This window comes from Fragaria vesca, linkage group LG6 (genome assembly GCF_000184155.1).
Source record: "Fragaria vesca subsp. vesca linkage group LG6, FraVesHawaii_1.0, whole genome shotgun sequence".
In the NCBI taxonomy this organism is placed as follows: Eukaryota; Viridiplantae; Streptophyta; class Magnoliopsida; order Rosales; family Rosaceae; genus Fragaria; species Fragaria vesca.
Genome location: NC_020496.1, coordinates 16,673,806 through 16,688,730, shown reverse-complemented (window position 1 = coordinate 16,688,730; position 14,925 = coordinate 16,673,806). Strand labels below are relative to the sequence as shown.

Genomic DNA, 14,925 nt, shown 5'->3' with positions numbered 1-14,925 from the left:
GACTCCAACATGTATCCTAATCGACCGTGTCATAGATCGACTTCGCCAACTTCATCTGGAATCGGTTGACTGCGTTTTCCGAGCGGCAGACTTCTTGCCGAAGAGGCGCTCGGTGGATTCACCTCCGTTGCAGATCAATCTTCGACCGTACCTCTCAAACCTATAACTCGCCGATCCGAAGCAAAATGAAGATGAAGATCAACAAGGCCTGCGATCTCCGCTCCATCTTCGTCCTTCCTCCTCACTCAAGGTTTGAATTCACTACAATCTTAGATTTCGTAGACGATGTTGTTAACTAGATCGGTGCTTTTCTTATTTCTGTTTGTGGATTTTAGGATGCTAACTTGATCAGTAGTACGCCTTTCTTCGACGTCGATCTCTAATTTGGAGTCATCGATCTCTGATTTGAAGTCGATCTGTGGTGGTGGAGGATCTGTGGAACGGGATTTCCGATATGGTGGTGAAGGAAGCGCCGGTTGCTGCGGAGAAGTCGAACTTCAACGAATTGATCGAATCAGTGGTGGAGTCTAAGGGAAAGAATAGGATTGCGAAACAAATTTATGTTTTTGCACTTTGTTGCTAGAGTTAATGGCAGCCCTGCCAAATATTTTCCAATTTTATGTTAGTATATTTTGAACACAGTGATAATACTTTTTAATGTCTGGATTAGTATGTTTCAACATGATCATAGTATTTTGTATACATAATCGTAGTATTTTTTTTTTTTCAATTTCTATGCTGACGGTAGTATTTTTTGTTATCGACGGTAGTACTTTTTGTTGTCGGCAGTAGTAGCTTTTGTTGTTGACTGTAGTATTTTTTGTTGCTGATGAAGTAGCTTTTGTTGTTAGTGGTAGTAGCTTTGGTTGCTGATAGTACGTAGTAATTTTTGTTGCTAGTGGTGGTAGTTTTCGTTGATGATGGTAGTATCTTTTATTATCAGTGATAATAGTTTTCTTTGCTGGCGGTAGTACCTTTTGTTGCTAGCGGTAGTACCTTTTGTTGCTAGCAGTAGTACCTTTTGTTGTCAGTGGTAGTATCTTTCTTTGCTAGTGACAGTAGATTTTGTTGTTGTCGGTAGTATCTTTTGTTGTCAGTGGTAGTAGCTTTCTTTGTTGACGGTAGTAGTTTTTATTGCTGGTGGTGATAGCTTTCTTTGCTAGCGATAGTAGCTTTTGTTGTCAATGGTAGTAGGTTTCTTTGCTGGCGGTAGTATCTTTTGTTGCTAGCGGTAATATTTTTTGTTGTCAGTGGTAGTAGCTTTTTTTTCTGGTGCCAGTATATTTTGTTGCTGTCGGTAGTATCTTTTGTTATCGGTGGTAGTAGCTTTTGTGGTCACTAGAATCCTCATTGATGGTCGGCCGGAAAGTTCACCGGAGGTCGGCCAGAGACCTTGCCGGAGTTCGGTCAAAGACTTTTTGTGGTTGTTGACTTTTTACATTAGTAACATTTTTGTAAATATAAGAGAGAAAATCTAATTTTTTTTTTGTTGGATGGCAGTCTGTAATTTTGTTGAACTTTAATACCAAATATAAGACACTATTTAGAGTTGGGTGGACTTATGTGGGTAAAAATATTTAGGTGGACCTATATAGGATAAAATGTCACTAAGTGGACTTCTATGTAATTGGCCCGTGGTTATATTTCAAAATTTTTCTAGAACGAATTTTTCTTTTCTAAAGAAACTTCGTCACCTATTTTTTCGCAGTGTAAAGCAAATAGTAATTTACCAAAATCTTTCACTTTTGTATCTCGACTGGGTTATTACCTTTGCAAATTTACTTGAAAGCAAATTTTCTAGTGTAAGGAAGCAAGAGAAAACTCCCGGCGGCTAAGAAAGAAAAACTCTATTCTTGGCTGTCAATGACTAGAAACTTGCGCTTCAACATCTGCCTGTGGGGAGAAAAATAATTTTCATCACAAAGGAGCCATATGTGCTACAGAAGACTGTCTCTACCCACAAAATTCATGGCGGTATGTATGCATGGAACACAAATTTAACACTAATGGGCACAGGTCTGTCATCGCCCTGCTACTAATACAATACACACATCACGTACAGCTCCCTCAGTAGTTCATCTGATTCTCTCGCACAAAGTCCTCGCATAGTGTAATGCCACCCGACAGCACATCACCACTACACCAATTATGTCGAAAGCCTCCTGCAGATCACTCGCAGAACTCTTGTTGAGCCATGACAACAACTCCTGTGAGAACTCTACCATCTCGCTCACATTCAGAAGCCTCTCTCTCGTCACTACTTCCCAGCCTTCCAAGCTTCCAGATTCCTCTTCCCCTTGAGACACTGGTAGAAGAACTAGCTTCTTTTCTGGCTGACAATGTCGCATTGGCTGCTGATAATTTGACCTTGAAGAAACGTTGCAGCTGCTCAGTCAGGCCAGTGTAGACGAGCATCGGTCAAACGACATTCAAGAGGTCATCGGCAACCCCAATTTCTGCACTAGACTTGGGCTGGTATTTCCAGACTCTGTCCTGGCTCTAAGGTAAAGATTCTCTTTCAGATCAGAATGAATAGACAAATTACTAAAACACAAAACATTTTAAGAAATAGACAATGACCCGAATGGTACAAGATATCGTCCAGTATAAGGAAAAATAGAGATCAATGCCACTACTCAAGTGTAAGAAGCAAAATCTTGAGGACTTTTCATTTGTAAAATGCCAGGGAAAACACCTCTCTAGCTTGGGATATGTACAAAAAGGATATTTATATCCTTGCTTGGATTATATACAGGAACAACCATTCAGGTTGTAATGGATTTGGATGAAGAGTGAACCATCTATTGATTAATTACAATTGGTTCTTTCTTTAAATGTAAGGATTTATATGAGATGTGTAGTACAATTGGTTCTTTCTTTAAATGTAAGGATTTATATGAGATGTGTAGTCCCTAATACCAGCTCCTTCCCATCCCATCCATTCCTCCCACATATCGTAATCTGGATCGTTCATTCCTCTCATCGAATCATCCTCTCCTTCATCATATGTCTCATACATCTGTATTGGAGTCGTTTCGTCTCTCAAGTTGCTCATAACAATCTGCATAAACAAATCATAGGAAAATCAATAAGATAATTATTAAACATCATAATCAGGGAGCACACTATCCTTTAAGACCCTACCACTTGTTAAAACATCCTAATCACGTACTTATCCAGGAACCTCATTACCTAATACCACAAAAGAATTTCTTGCAACATCTAAAAAGATGCTGCTAGTTGATTGTGAATGATCTGGTGCAGTCCCATCACATTATTAAATCTTCACCCCACAATTCACAAGATGTTAAGGATTACTTAAATCACCATATTCCATTGGTTTACAAATTTTCTTCAAAACAGTCCATGGAATCCAACAACTTTATCCCAACTCTCTCATCATATAGATCATGAGTCCCATAGTAGTATTGTGACTCCACCGACTCTCAGTGAGAGAGTGGGATTACCAATATACTTTCAGGGAAGTGGCTACGAATCACTCTCAATTTTGTTCCCGGCTATGGATGGAGTAGGTGAATCCTACTTTATGCAAGAAAGTTGGTAAAAGGGTTGTCTTCACAAACACAATCCATTTATGTTGAAAGAGAAATGAACTTTTGAACACCAATCGATCAATTAAGGTAAAACAAAGATGTTAATTTCAATGCAACTCGCTAGAATTGTTTAGAGAACTCCAAATTAGCAATCAATGTTTGCCCCCAATCGGTTTTTGTTAGCCACTAGTAGTGAAAGAAAACAAATCAACACAACCTATTAAGCTAATTCTCCAATCACCCAAAAACTCTAATGGTTCTGTACTAAAATTATATCCAAGAAATACATGCATGTGTACAAAACAGCAGGCTTGACACATAAATCACAAAGGCTGGCCATATGTGAAAACAACAGAATACAAAACAATACGCCAAGAAGGAAGTCATGAGTACTTACATCATAAGCCTCGTTGATTTCGTGAAACTGAACTCCACAATTGTTTCCCCTGCACACATCTGGATGATACTGCAATCCATAAAACAAACACAATCATCAAACAGGGCCCAAAAACAAGCAATAAAATCACCAAATAAAATAGTTGTAAATTAATACAAAAACATGTTCAAGAAATCAAAAGGCGAAAAAGAAAAGATGGGATGAGATCAAACCTGCAAGGCAAGCTGTCTGAAAGCCTTCCGGACCTCAGATTCAGAGGCACCGGGTCGGATCCTCAAAGTCTGATACGGATCCATCACATTAGAAGAAACACAAGAAACCATAACCCGGTTCACAGTCTTCTTTTTCCTCGAAGACTTATCCTTAAACGAGTTAATCCAAGAAGACCCATTTCCTCCAATAACACCAGCAGCAGCAGCAGCCATTTCAAATCTCACAAAATCAATCAAAACCTCAAGAACCCAAATCACCAAAACCTCTTCTCACCTGGGTCTTATATATAAAACCACACAACCCCAAAAAAGGTTATATATATAAACAATGGCTATATCAGGATCTTGTTTCCAAATAGAAAAATGGGCAAGGGAGACGGGTCTGCTCTCTCTCTTTTGCTTTGAAATTTCAATGATTTTTTGAATAGAATAGAATGGGAATTATGGGGCTTTTTCAAAGACAAAGTGGGGGTGTATTTATAGGGAGGGAGGGAGAGAGGTTTATGAGGTCCTTATCCAATTGGGTCCGTTTTAAAGGTGACGTGTCACTTCTTCTTCTTCTCGGATTAGAAAAACCAGACCAGTGCTTATCTGGTTTGCTCGATCGGTCTGAGTCAGTTTCGGTTTCGGGTGACTTTTGCTTTGGGTTTATCTTGGGAATATTCTGTTGGTTTTTTATTTTTATTTTTATTTTTTGGGAAATTTGCGTTTTTGGCAATACTGTTTGATATTTTTGCACTTTGGTCCTACCTTGAAGTAGACTGATTCAACATTGCTTTGGGTTTATCTTGTGATTATTCACTAATCAATCTGGTCCCCTTCACCTGGTCACCCTGCTCTTTTCGGTTTTCTCAATTCATTAGGCTGAAGTCATTGACCCGGTTTTTAGAATTTTTAATATGTTGTGGCTAAGCTAAGTCTCATTCTTACATCTTCTTGATATCATTTTTGGTTTATAGTAATGGACCGTTTTCAACATCTCAACATCAAGCTTGTATTCAACTTTGAAAATTTTAATTCATTTTGTACGCAGATATGCTAATACGTTCTTATACCGATTCTACATTTTGTTTAGAAGAGAATGACCTGACTACTAAAAAAATGTTTCGTTGTCGGTTGTGTATTAAATACCATCACATTTTTTTTTTTATTGGAAACTATTCCCTCCTTTTCACCAGCTTTCTTTGAATTATTTATTGATTCTATTTATTATTTATGTATTCTCAATCATTGTGTCATTATGTGAGCTCGGAACACATATGTGGATTAAGTAAATATGATGGAGAATAATTGATTGATGAACAAGTAAATAGTAATGAAATTCTATATTCATTGGTACTATTGAAAGAAAGATATCGATATACCTAATTACAAGCACTAAATCTTATCAAAGATGCATCTAGAGAGCTAGATCCAATAATTTTATCCAATTTGGATTAGCACCTTGTTTTGGCAGCTTATGTAGAACGAAACATTAGCTGTTGACGGAAAGAAAAAATGTTAGCCACAATTGACTTGTTCATGCAATCGTGAAAATGTTTTACGTTACATAGGCGCCTGCCCATTTTTAAGAAACAAAAATAATTAAATTAGCTAAAATATTTTCGTTTCAAATTTAATGGAAATGCTAGTATTAGCCATAATTTGAATTTTGGTATGTTGAACAAATTCTATCTAGCTTGCCACTGGTTTTAGTGTTGCTGGAGATCCTATTCAACATTGCGTGACTGGTTAATGAGAATTTAAAAGATGAATTTGCTGTAGAAAACCGGAAATTTTTTGTTTATATGCTCGCTATTCAGTGAGATTTTCGTTGACTTGTAATGAGGTTATTAAAAATAGGGTTTACTCACTTTCCATACTTTAATTAAAACAAATATATATATATATATAATATTACACTTTTAAACCGCTATAACCACAGTTCAAAAAATTTATCATGTCACCATCTCACCAGCATAAATGCATAATTCACATGACTTGACACACATACGTCTCGGTCACACCATGGCAACGTAGAAGAAAAACCGATGCTCCGTCTCAATTAGCAAGTTATTACACAGAAGATTTACACTGAAATATTTTAAAAGCTTTTGTCATTTGGAAAGACCAAACTAACCTCAACAGGGGTCCTTTCTGGCTAAATACCGAAACCTAGGCGGAACAAACAGAATTAATCTATATCTAGGGCCCTCTATTACAATTCCACAAAAAAATCACCGCGTGTCCACGTAATTTCTTGAATTATTATTACTGGGCAGAAGGTAAAAACACCAAAAGTGAATTATTGCTTTGCACGAGAACACGTGGAGATTTGTGTGTGGCCAGATAAAAGGCGTTGTGGCGTTTATCTCGTGGCCCGTAAATTAAGAAAAAGATATTGCTTTGAAAAGCTGAGACACTGTTGGATAATACTGTTGGACTGGGAAATGGATAATGAGGATACATGTGACTCACACGTGGCACGCGTACGTGGGAGTAGAATGGCAGCATATGAAATCCCTTCCCTTCAAATAAGGGGTGCCCATGGCCCTGTGGGAAAGGTCCGCATTGTCCGCAATAATGAAGCGGGTCCCATATTGATGATTAACATACGTGTCCTACAACATGCTAATGAAATTAGTTTTGTTCCAATATGAACATGAATACAATACACATGTGTTTGTATTTGATTCTATTATATGTTTGAAGATGCATGAACCATGTGCTTTTTACGATTTATAGCTATATAACTAGAGTTCGGCATCCAGGAATTTTCCCTCAAATCGTACTCTATGAATATAAAATGATGACTAAGTGAGCTATCATTACGGGAACTCAAGTAATTTAGGTATAACCATTTATCGTTGGCCGGAGCATGTTACATACTAGATCGGAGGAACACCATTGATGCGGAGGAGAGGAACCGCTGCAGGATGTCCACCACGAATGATAATTGGGGAGACTCTGCGATGATAACAATAGGAGAACAGCCCCCTCAAACTCGGGCTTCTCCTTGTTAGCTTCTACTGGGGTCCTTTTTTCCTTAACCCTAGGCGCTTAGGAAGAACCTTAGAAACGTTACGGGCACACGGCTTATTCTGTATTTCTAGGTTCCCATGGAACCTTTTGATCTCTTCTGTTGTTCCCTCCTTAGGGGCTTGGGAGGTTTGGCTCGTTGTTCCCTCCTTTGGGACTTGGGAGGTACGTTAGCTACAGAGATGATTGCATTGTTCAATTCCTAACAACAGAACAATCTTGAAATGAAAGGAAAAACATCAATGCTTTTGACCTTTTTGTTTACAAAACTCCACAATCTTAATCTTGTTCGTAAAGGACCATATCATGACAGTAGTGTTTAGAATTCCATCCACAAAATTTGCAGAAAAGCTGCAAGCTCCATCTGATCTGGAGAAAACTTGCAAAACTCTCAGAACACATGTACAGAACTCGAGCTAAACTACTACACGAAATTCCATGAACATGTACAGTTATGAGGATTCAATCGAAATTCGAATGAATTTTTGGTTCCTGAATCACCAGAGCCATAACTTTCAGATAATGCCTTCTTTCAATAGCCATCAGATGACTATGTCAACCACTACCTAGCTTTTCCCAAGCTTTTGTCCTTCTCAGGTGATGGATCAGATGAATGAGGCTTATTCCCAGTGTATGTCTTCTCAAGTGATGGATCAGACGAGAGAGGCTTGTTCCCAGTGGAAGCCTTCTCGGGTGATGGATCAGACGAGAGAGGCTTGTTCCCTGTAGAAGCCTTCTCGGGTGATGTATCAGACGAGAGAGGCTTGTTCCCTGTAGAAGCCTTCTCCGGTGATGGATCAGACGGAAACTTGTTCCCTGTAGAAGCCTTCTCAGGTGATGGATCAGACGAGAGAGGCTTGTTCCCAGTAGATACCTTCTCTAGTGATGGATCAGACAAGAGAGGCTGGTTCCCAGTAGAAGCCTTCTCAGGTGATGGATCAGATGACATAGGGTTGTTTCCAATACAAGCAGTTGAATTAACAGGATTCTTAAACTGAACCAAGATCATTGTCATGTTGTCACATCCTTCTCCGCCTGTTGAGGGCGCCAAGCACCTTTCAAACACTCGCTCACAAACCACCGACAGTTTATTTTCCTGCATCATTGAAAATGTATTTATGTTGCCCAAACAACTTGAAACTTGAAACATAAGGGAAACATGTAATGTTAACTTACATGCTTCAATTGTTCCCGAACATAATCCACAAGTTGTTGGCTTGACATGCAGTCCCTATAGAGAATGCACCGGTGTTTCAGAAAAGATGAAATTGACAAGAAGAGTTCAAAGGAACACATGACATAGCTTAGTGCAATGTTAAAAAATACATGCTACCACAACAATGTACTTCTAAAAACAACAGCAAGGAGGCACCAATGATTGAACATGCAGTAAGAAAGGGATACAATATATGGGACTGCATTCAACCATGCATCAACTACATTATCAGAATGCATGCAATTACAGGCTTTTCGAGAGACCCCGAGACGGTGATTATTTTCCGCAAAAAATATAACTGTCTTTTAGTGAATTCATCTACCTACCAAACTTCCACCCAAAGAATCTTTCAATTTGAAAAGATATGAAAAATGGAATTTACACAAAGTGTTGACTTCAGATTTTTAAAGAACGTGACAAACAAGAAAATTTTCGTTAACTGATAGATATAGAGATGAATTTAGATATCAATTATTATGATTATTATTATTAGAATTAAATTCAGTTTACCCCCTTGTGGTTTGGGGGTGACTTCATGTTAGTCCCTACACTTTTATTTTCATCAGTTTACCCCTTGAACTCTTCAATTTCTGTCTGCCGTGCCCAAATTCTCATATTCCGTTTGAATTGACCTTTAATTATCAGCAGTTAAGGTTCGATTTGGACATATAAGGTCCGATTTGCCCAAATTCTAGATACTGGCCTCACAGTTAAGATTAAAATTATCAGCAGTTAACGTCCGATTTGGACAGAATATACGACATTTGGTCACGCTTGAGGAAAATTCAAAAGTTTGAGGGGTAAACTGATGAAATTGAAAGTATAGGGATTAACATGAAGTTACTCCCAAACTTCATGTGGGTAAACTGAATTTAATTCTTATTATTATTTTGAAATGAGATATCAACTTCTTGTAAAAAGAAAAGAGGAAAATAAAGCAAGGACAGATTTCCTCCAAATGAACATTGAAAGTAATCCAAAACATTTTAGGCCTGGCATTACGGGCTCACATTCAACAAGAGGAAAAGAAAGTAAAGACAGATCTCCTCCAAATGTCCCTTGAAAGTAATCCCAAACATTTTAGATCTGGCCTTAACGGCTCAAATTCAACAAGAGGAAAAGAAGCAAAGCAATCTGAAACAGTAACAAAATCTCCTGATATGTCTAGCAGCTCACATAATGACATGTAATATCTTGCAGCTGAACTATGTTTCACTTCATTTGCACCACATTTCTACACTTTAAATTAGGACCAACGCTTCTTTGTTTTCTAAAAAGAAACTATAACAAAAGGAGAAACTAACGTACCATATTCCATCACAAGCTATGACAAGAAACTCATCATCATCACAAATCTCAACCTACATCAAGCAGGATAGAATTAGTTAAAATGAAACAGAGACGTGATGACAAGTATTCATGAAAGTAACCCAATTGTTAACTTGTGTTAGCAAATTTTATAATTAAATGCTAATCAAAGTCAAAACAAGAAGAAAGATCAATTTGTCCCATTAACTAGCTACTGAAAAATTTACCTCAAACATAAAAAATAACGTCAAATTCTAGTATTGAAAGCCAAAATGACATATCACATACACTTTGTACATCTGGATTGGCAGTTACAATCTGCTTTTCAACAGGCAAGTGTTTGTTTTGCTTGAATTCCACATCACCTGTAAGCAACAATATCAAACAACAATAAGTGAAAGGAGGTTATTTTCACTTTTCTATTCACCAGGTTAGGGAAAAGATGTACCAATAGCTCTTGCCAAGTTTAAACTTCCATTGACCCGTCCAACTTGGATAAATCCACCAGCCTTCAGAATTCTTTCCTTCTCATTCTCAATGTCAGGCTTATGATCTTTAGACAAAGGATATGCCTGCATTTATAACTTTGATAAGGTACACATCATCCTTAATAAGATTATCACTCAGCAGTACAACACCACAATGGCAAGAAGCCAAATTCATTTGATCTATGCCTAGAAACTAGCATAGAAGTTGGGGACAAGAGACCGGGGATGCTTATTCTTGGCAGATTGGGGACCATAACCATTCAAGTGTTTATCTTATTTGTTTGGTTTCACTATCTTCCTCTCTTTGTTCAATACCTCTGACAAATACATACCAAACAAGAAGCAATCAACAAAAAATCATGGACAGGTGACAAAACCTGGCTACAAGTGCTCATGTCCCTGGCAAAGTGTTGGTGTGAAATAAAATTTATTACGACAGACAGACATTAACTTTCTAGTAAAATTTGTACATCCAACACAAATTCAAAGCTAGACACCAACATTCTTTTGGTGAATTAATAATGACAGGCTCTTCAAGAACCTAGATTCCTTTAGTTTACATGTTTAAGAATATGTTTATTTTCTACGTGAACATGCAAAATTCCAGACCCATTCCTGCAGATTAGAACACCTGCTCAGATTAGAACTTGATAGGCACATTAGCAGACAACAGCTAATTCTCCATTGTCGTATAACCTTCTTCTATCTACAACTATGCTCCATATGTCTTGTGTCAAATATATATGTAATATCAGTGCTGATGCATTTTGAATATTACACTACATAAAGATCTTACCTTGGTAAAGACAATTACAGAAGTTTGGGAAACATAACATATCCTAAATCAGTATCACTGCGTGTTGACATTAATCCAACAGCAAAACAAATATACCAAGTTCACACAGCTGGGGTCACAACGATACTTGAACAAGATCAGAACAGAACCCTTGCACTAAGTTAAGCTAAAAACTTTAGAGGAGCTGCATAAAGAGGGAGAAATACCTGACCCTTTCTGGATATTACACAACGCGAATCACCAGCATTGGCAACAACAAGTTGATTGTTTCGGATGATAGCGACACAAGCTGTGCTTCCAGAGGTTGGTCCATCAAAATCAGAGTGAGGCCCCTGGTTTCAAGATAAAATTGTTCTTTTACAAAAAATGGAATTGCATAAAAAGATCAATCTTACATAAGTACAGCAACCATGTTCTCAGAATAGAATATTCGGGTACTCAAATGAATTCACAGAATAGTATTTTACTAAAACACTAATGCCATCTTTGCTAAACTGAATGCAGAAGATGAACATTTCCAAAATAGATGCTCAAAGCTAACCAAAACCTTTCCATGATGATTACTAGGATCTACAAGACATTTCAATTGGCTCCTTCAACATTTTAAATGGAAAGAGCACCAGGCCTAACTCAACGTCTGATGCTTAGTCATTAACAGTATCATCCTTCCTTCACATAGAAGGAACCAAAAAAATAAGGATTCTCTCACGCTCATGCATAAATAAAGCCTCTACTACTATACAGGGAATAGCTTGGATGTGTGCAACCTAGTAACGAACTTAATAAACCTCTTAGACTAAATCAGAATAACCATGATGGAATGTAAATTATCTTGCAACTGTAGGCATGATTTAAGCCGTAACTGTGCACTGACAAATGTACACAGTACACTACATATGCCTTACATATACCACCCATATGAGTATATTGATAAGATAAATCCAATTTAGTTCTTAATAGGTATACATGAAGGCAGATTTAGCAAGTGATCAATTAGCACCTTACCATGCACGCAATTGCAAGCAATTAAAGCCACTAATTTGAAATGGTCACATTTAAGAAATTTAACTCTTTCAGAAGTACTACAAGTCTGTTTCCAAATACAAGCACTTCCATTATAAGATTATCAGCATATCATATCCTCATTCAAATCAAGCAACCACACGACACTGCCATTGTAAGATTATCACCATATCCTCATTCAAATCAAGGAACCACACCGACGCTGCTCAAAAGGTAAATATGTACTAAAATTTTTAATTTTATTTTAAAACAAGTAAAATAATTATTGCTTGGACTTCAAACTTATTGGGTTTAACCGTTCTATGGTGAAAGTTAAATGCTATTATGAAATCATTCTGTATATATCTGATAGATTAAGTATTACTTTATATGTGCAGTAAAGGTTACCTCCTCAGATGACCACTGATCCATTTGATCATTGAATGCACTTCTCTTGGCTTCAGCACTCTTGGGAGTAAAGATGAACCCTTCAATAAGGCCCGAAACTTTATCTATCTTATCACCCAATACAGCTAGTTCTCTCCATCCTCTCTGTCCACGCATCATCTCATCCATCCTGCATCAATCAGAAGCAACATAAGATGGTGAGCAACTCTTTCATAGATAATCACACCTCTAAATCCCCAACCACGCCCCCCCAATCTACTTTCTGCAGCTTATTTTGTTTCACAATAGATATTAAAAGCTACATCAAAATCAATGTCTGCCAAGATATACCACAATATTCTCAAGTTTTATAAACATCTTTGTACCCTCCAACCACTGTGATCCCTTCTTTTCTGTACTGTAATAACCAGAAATATCTTATAAGTTCTGAATGGTAATAAAAACAAAAGCTGGAGCAGAAACATGGTTCTCCAGAATCGACTACATGAGAAAAAAAATATTCAACAAACAGGATTTAATGCAAGAGAAACACTGTAGGAAAATGAATACAATACAGTATGATAATGGTTGCATCGGTAGTAGAATCATGGCCATGATTCAAGGTTTGAAGTTTTTTTTTCCTCTAAATATTTTACTCACAGGAGAATGACACCTATCTGCACCCCCGTGCTTGCGCAATGACATGATAGATGCATGCATCGATTAATTTATAAATTGAAGTTAATACAAAGGATGAAGTAACCTGAGAAAAGCTTTCTGTAAGGAAGTGCCTAAATCGCCAGTTAGATATGCTTCCTGTTTAAGCACTTGTAAGTGGAGATACTTGGCGCAGAAATTTGCCACAGCTTTACCTACATGCAACAGTGTTAATTTTGATGCCCCTGAAAATTTATAGTTTTACAAAGCCAACTGCACAAGGAAAAGCAAGATAGCAAAACATAAGATGAGCAAACCTATGAACTGGAACACAGCTCACAAAATTGATTTGAATGCAAATAGGTTTCCATTATGAAAAGTACAAGATTTTAAAGAATGATCTCAAAGAATATTAATCCTGGTTGAAGTACTTGGGCATCCAACATGACTGTTGAAACCGACTATAAATGGATCATGTTCTCTGTTCTCACAATAATGATCAAGATTATCTAAGTCGATACAATAATCATATAGTATGATATAATTACTCAACTAAAAAAGTTAAAAAGCTAACCTCCATGACCATCATAAACACCAAAGAAAGATGTTGAATTGTCGAGGTCTAACAAAGCAGCATGCTGCAACAAAACAAGAACCTTTAGTATGTAATAGGCAATACCGCAATATCATTTTACACCCTATTAGAACTACTTATAGTACCCAGTCCAATAGAATGAGGATTCAAATTTGGAACTGGAGAATACAACTTAAAAGTCAAGATAACCTTTCATGAAATAAGAATATAGCATGCCTTCAAACAAGTTGGCCAAATGAACTTTCTTCAATGACCCTAGATTAATAGTCCTAATAGGCTTAGGAAACCTTTATCCACCATGAATATGAATGCTAATAATCAAAGTATTCAAGTCTTTCGTTATCTATTCGAAGCTCTAACTTATTTCAGTTAAAATAGAAAATAAAAAAAACGCAAAAACCAAGAAGATGACAACAATTCAGGGTTATCCTGCGTCCATGGGGAAACAGCTACAAATTTTGTATTATGTCAATATTAAATGGTACTTGCTGAAGAACTAGATAAGACATAGAACAGAATTCTGTACTGTATCAGCATTAAATGGTACTCCGTGAATCTTAAGGAAACACTCATTTCTTTTCTTGCTATTCTTACTCGTCAATCTCCATGGATTATCGGAAGTATACAGAATAACATCGCCATTTAAGGATCATTACACAATGTACTCGCTACACTCTTAAAGAGATCATTACCAAACAGAAGTACTGGCTACACTCTGAAAGATATATCAGAAACAAATAAACAAGAAGATCAAAGAGACTTACAGCATCTTCCATGGTGGAACGCCACCCCTGCATAGACGAAGCCCCGAATCGAAGTCTATCATTCTCACCATCTTCTGATACCTTATCGGTTTTCGGAGCGCTCAAATATATTCCCATATCCAGCTGAGGACACAAATTCAAATCCTTCATTTCAGAAAAAGTAAATTTCATATCACTCCAGAAATTGCAATATTCAAATCAAGAAAGAAATAAAGGCAACAGAACCAAAACTAATAAATGCAAACAAGACAAAATTAATTAATTGAAATCGAAACCAAACCCATTCAATTCAAAAACCTACCAATCTAATAATCCAATCAATCATGCACATGTGGTTGTCAAGATTGACTGAATCGTAACCACTTGAAGCTTTTCAGAATCGGAAACAAACAATTTCAATTTCAGTGCGGTTTCATGGCAACCAAACGGATCACAAAACCAGAAATGATCCGAAAGAAAACAAGAAACTTAATCACGATAAAGAAGAGAGAGAGAGAGAGAGAGAGAGAGAGAGAGAGAGAGAGAGAGGNG

General features: G+C 37.2%; 2 protein-coding genes across 2 annotated transcripts in view; both read right to left on the bottom strand.

Moving 5' to 3' along the window:
- Positions 1 to 2,640: 2,640 nt before the first annotated feature.
- LOC101298724 (chaperone protein dnaJ 8, chloroplastic-like) lies at positions 2,641 to 4,613 on the bottom strand. The gene is made up of 4 exons (XM_004303184.1): positions 4,164 to 4,613; positions 3,952 to 4,020; positions 2,904 to 3,061; positions 2,641 to 2,855 (listed from the first exon to the last, which is right to left on the bottom strand). Exons 1-4 carry the CDS (start codon positions 4,374 to 4,376, stop codon positions 2,831 to 2,833), a joined length of 465 nt encoding a protein of 154 aa, XP_004303232.1. The 5' UTR covers positions 4,377 to 4,613; the 3' UTR covers positions 2,641 to 2,830.
- A 3,130-nt stretch (positions 4,614 to 7,743) lies between these two features.
- Positions 7,744 to 14,925, bottom strand: part of LOC101311116 (probable protein phosphatase 2C 60-like) — a 7,283-nt gene continuing 101 nt past the window's right edge. Inside the window, exons 2-12 of the mRNA XM_004305429.1 lie at positions 14,696 to 14,763; positions 14,395 to 14,517; positions 13,610 to 13,673; positions 13,142 to 13,250; positions 12,400 to 12,568; positions 11,196 to 11,321; positions 10,154 to 10,277; positions 9,994 to 10,070; positions 9,706 to 9,758; positions 8,358 to 8,412; positions 7,744 to 8,277 (exon numbers count right to left, since the gene is read on the bottom strand). Coding sequence (XP_004305477.1) covers positions 7,744 to 8,277; positions 8,358 to 8,412; positions 9,706 to 9,758; positions 9,994 to 10,070; positions 10,154 to 10,277; positions 11,196 to 11,321; positions 12,400 to 12,568; positions 13,142 to 13,250; positions 13,610 to 13,673; positions 14,395 to 14,517; positions 14,696 to 14,725 — 1,464 coding nt within the window. The 5' untranslated portion in view covers positions 14,726 to 14,763. The remainder of the gene's footprint in view (positions 8,278 to 8,357; positions 8,413 to 9,705; positions 9,759 to 9,993; positions 10,071 to 10,153; positions 10,278 to 11,195; positions 11,322 to 12,399; positions 12,569 to 13,141; positions 13,251 to 13,609; positions 13,674 to 14,394; positions 14,518 to 14,695; positions 14,764 to 14,925) is intronic.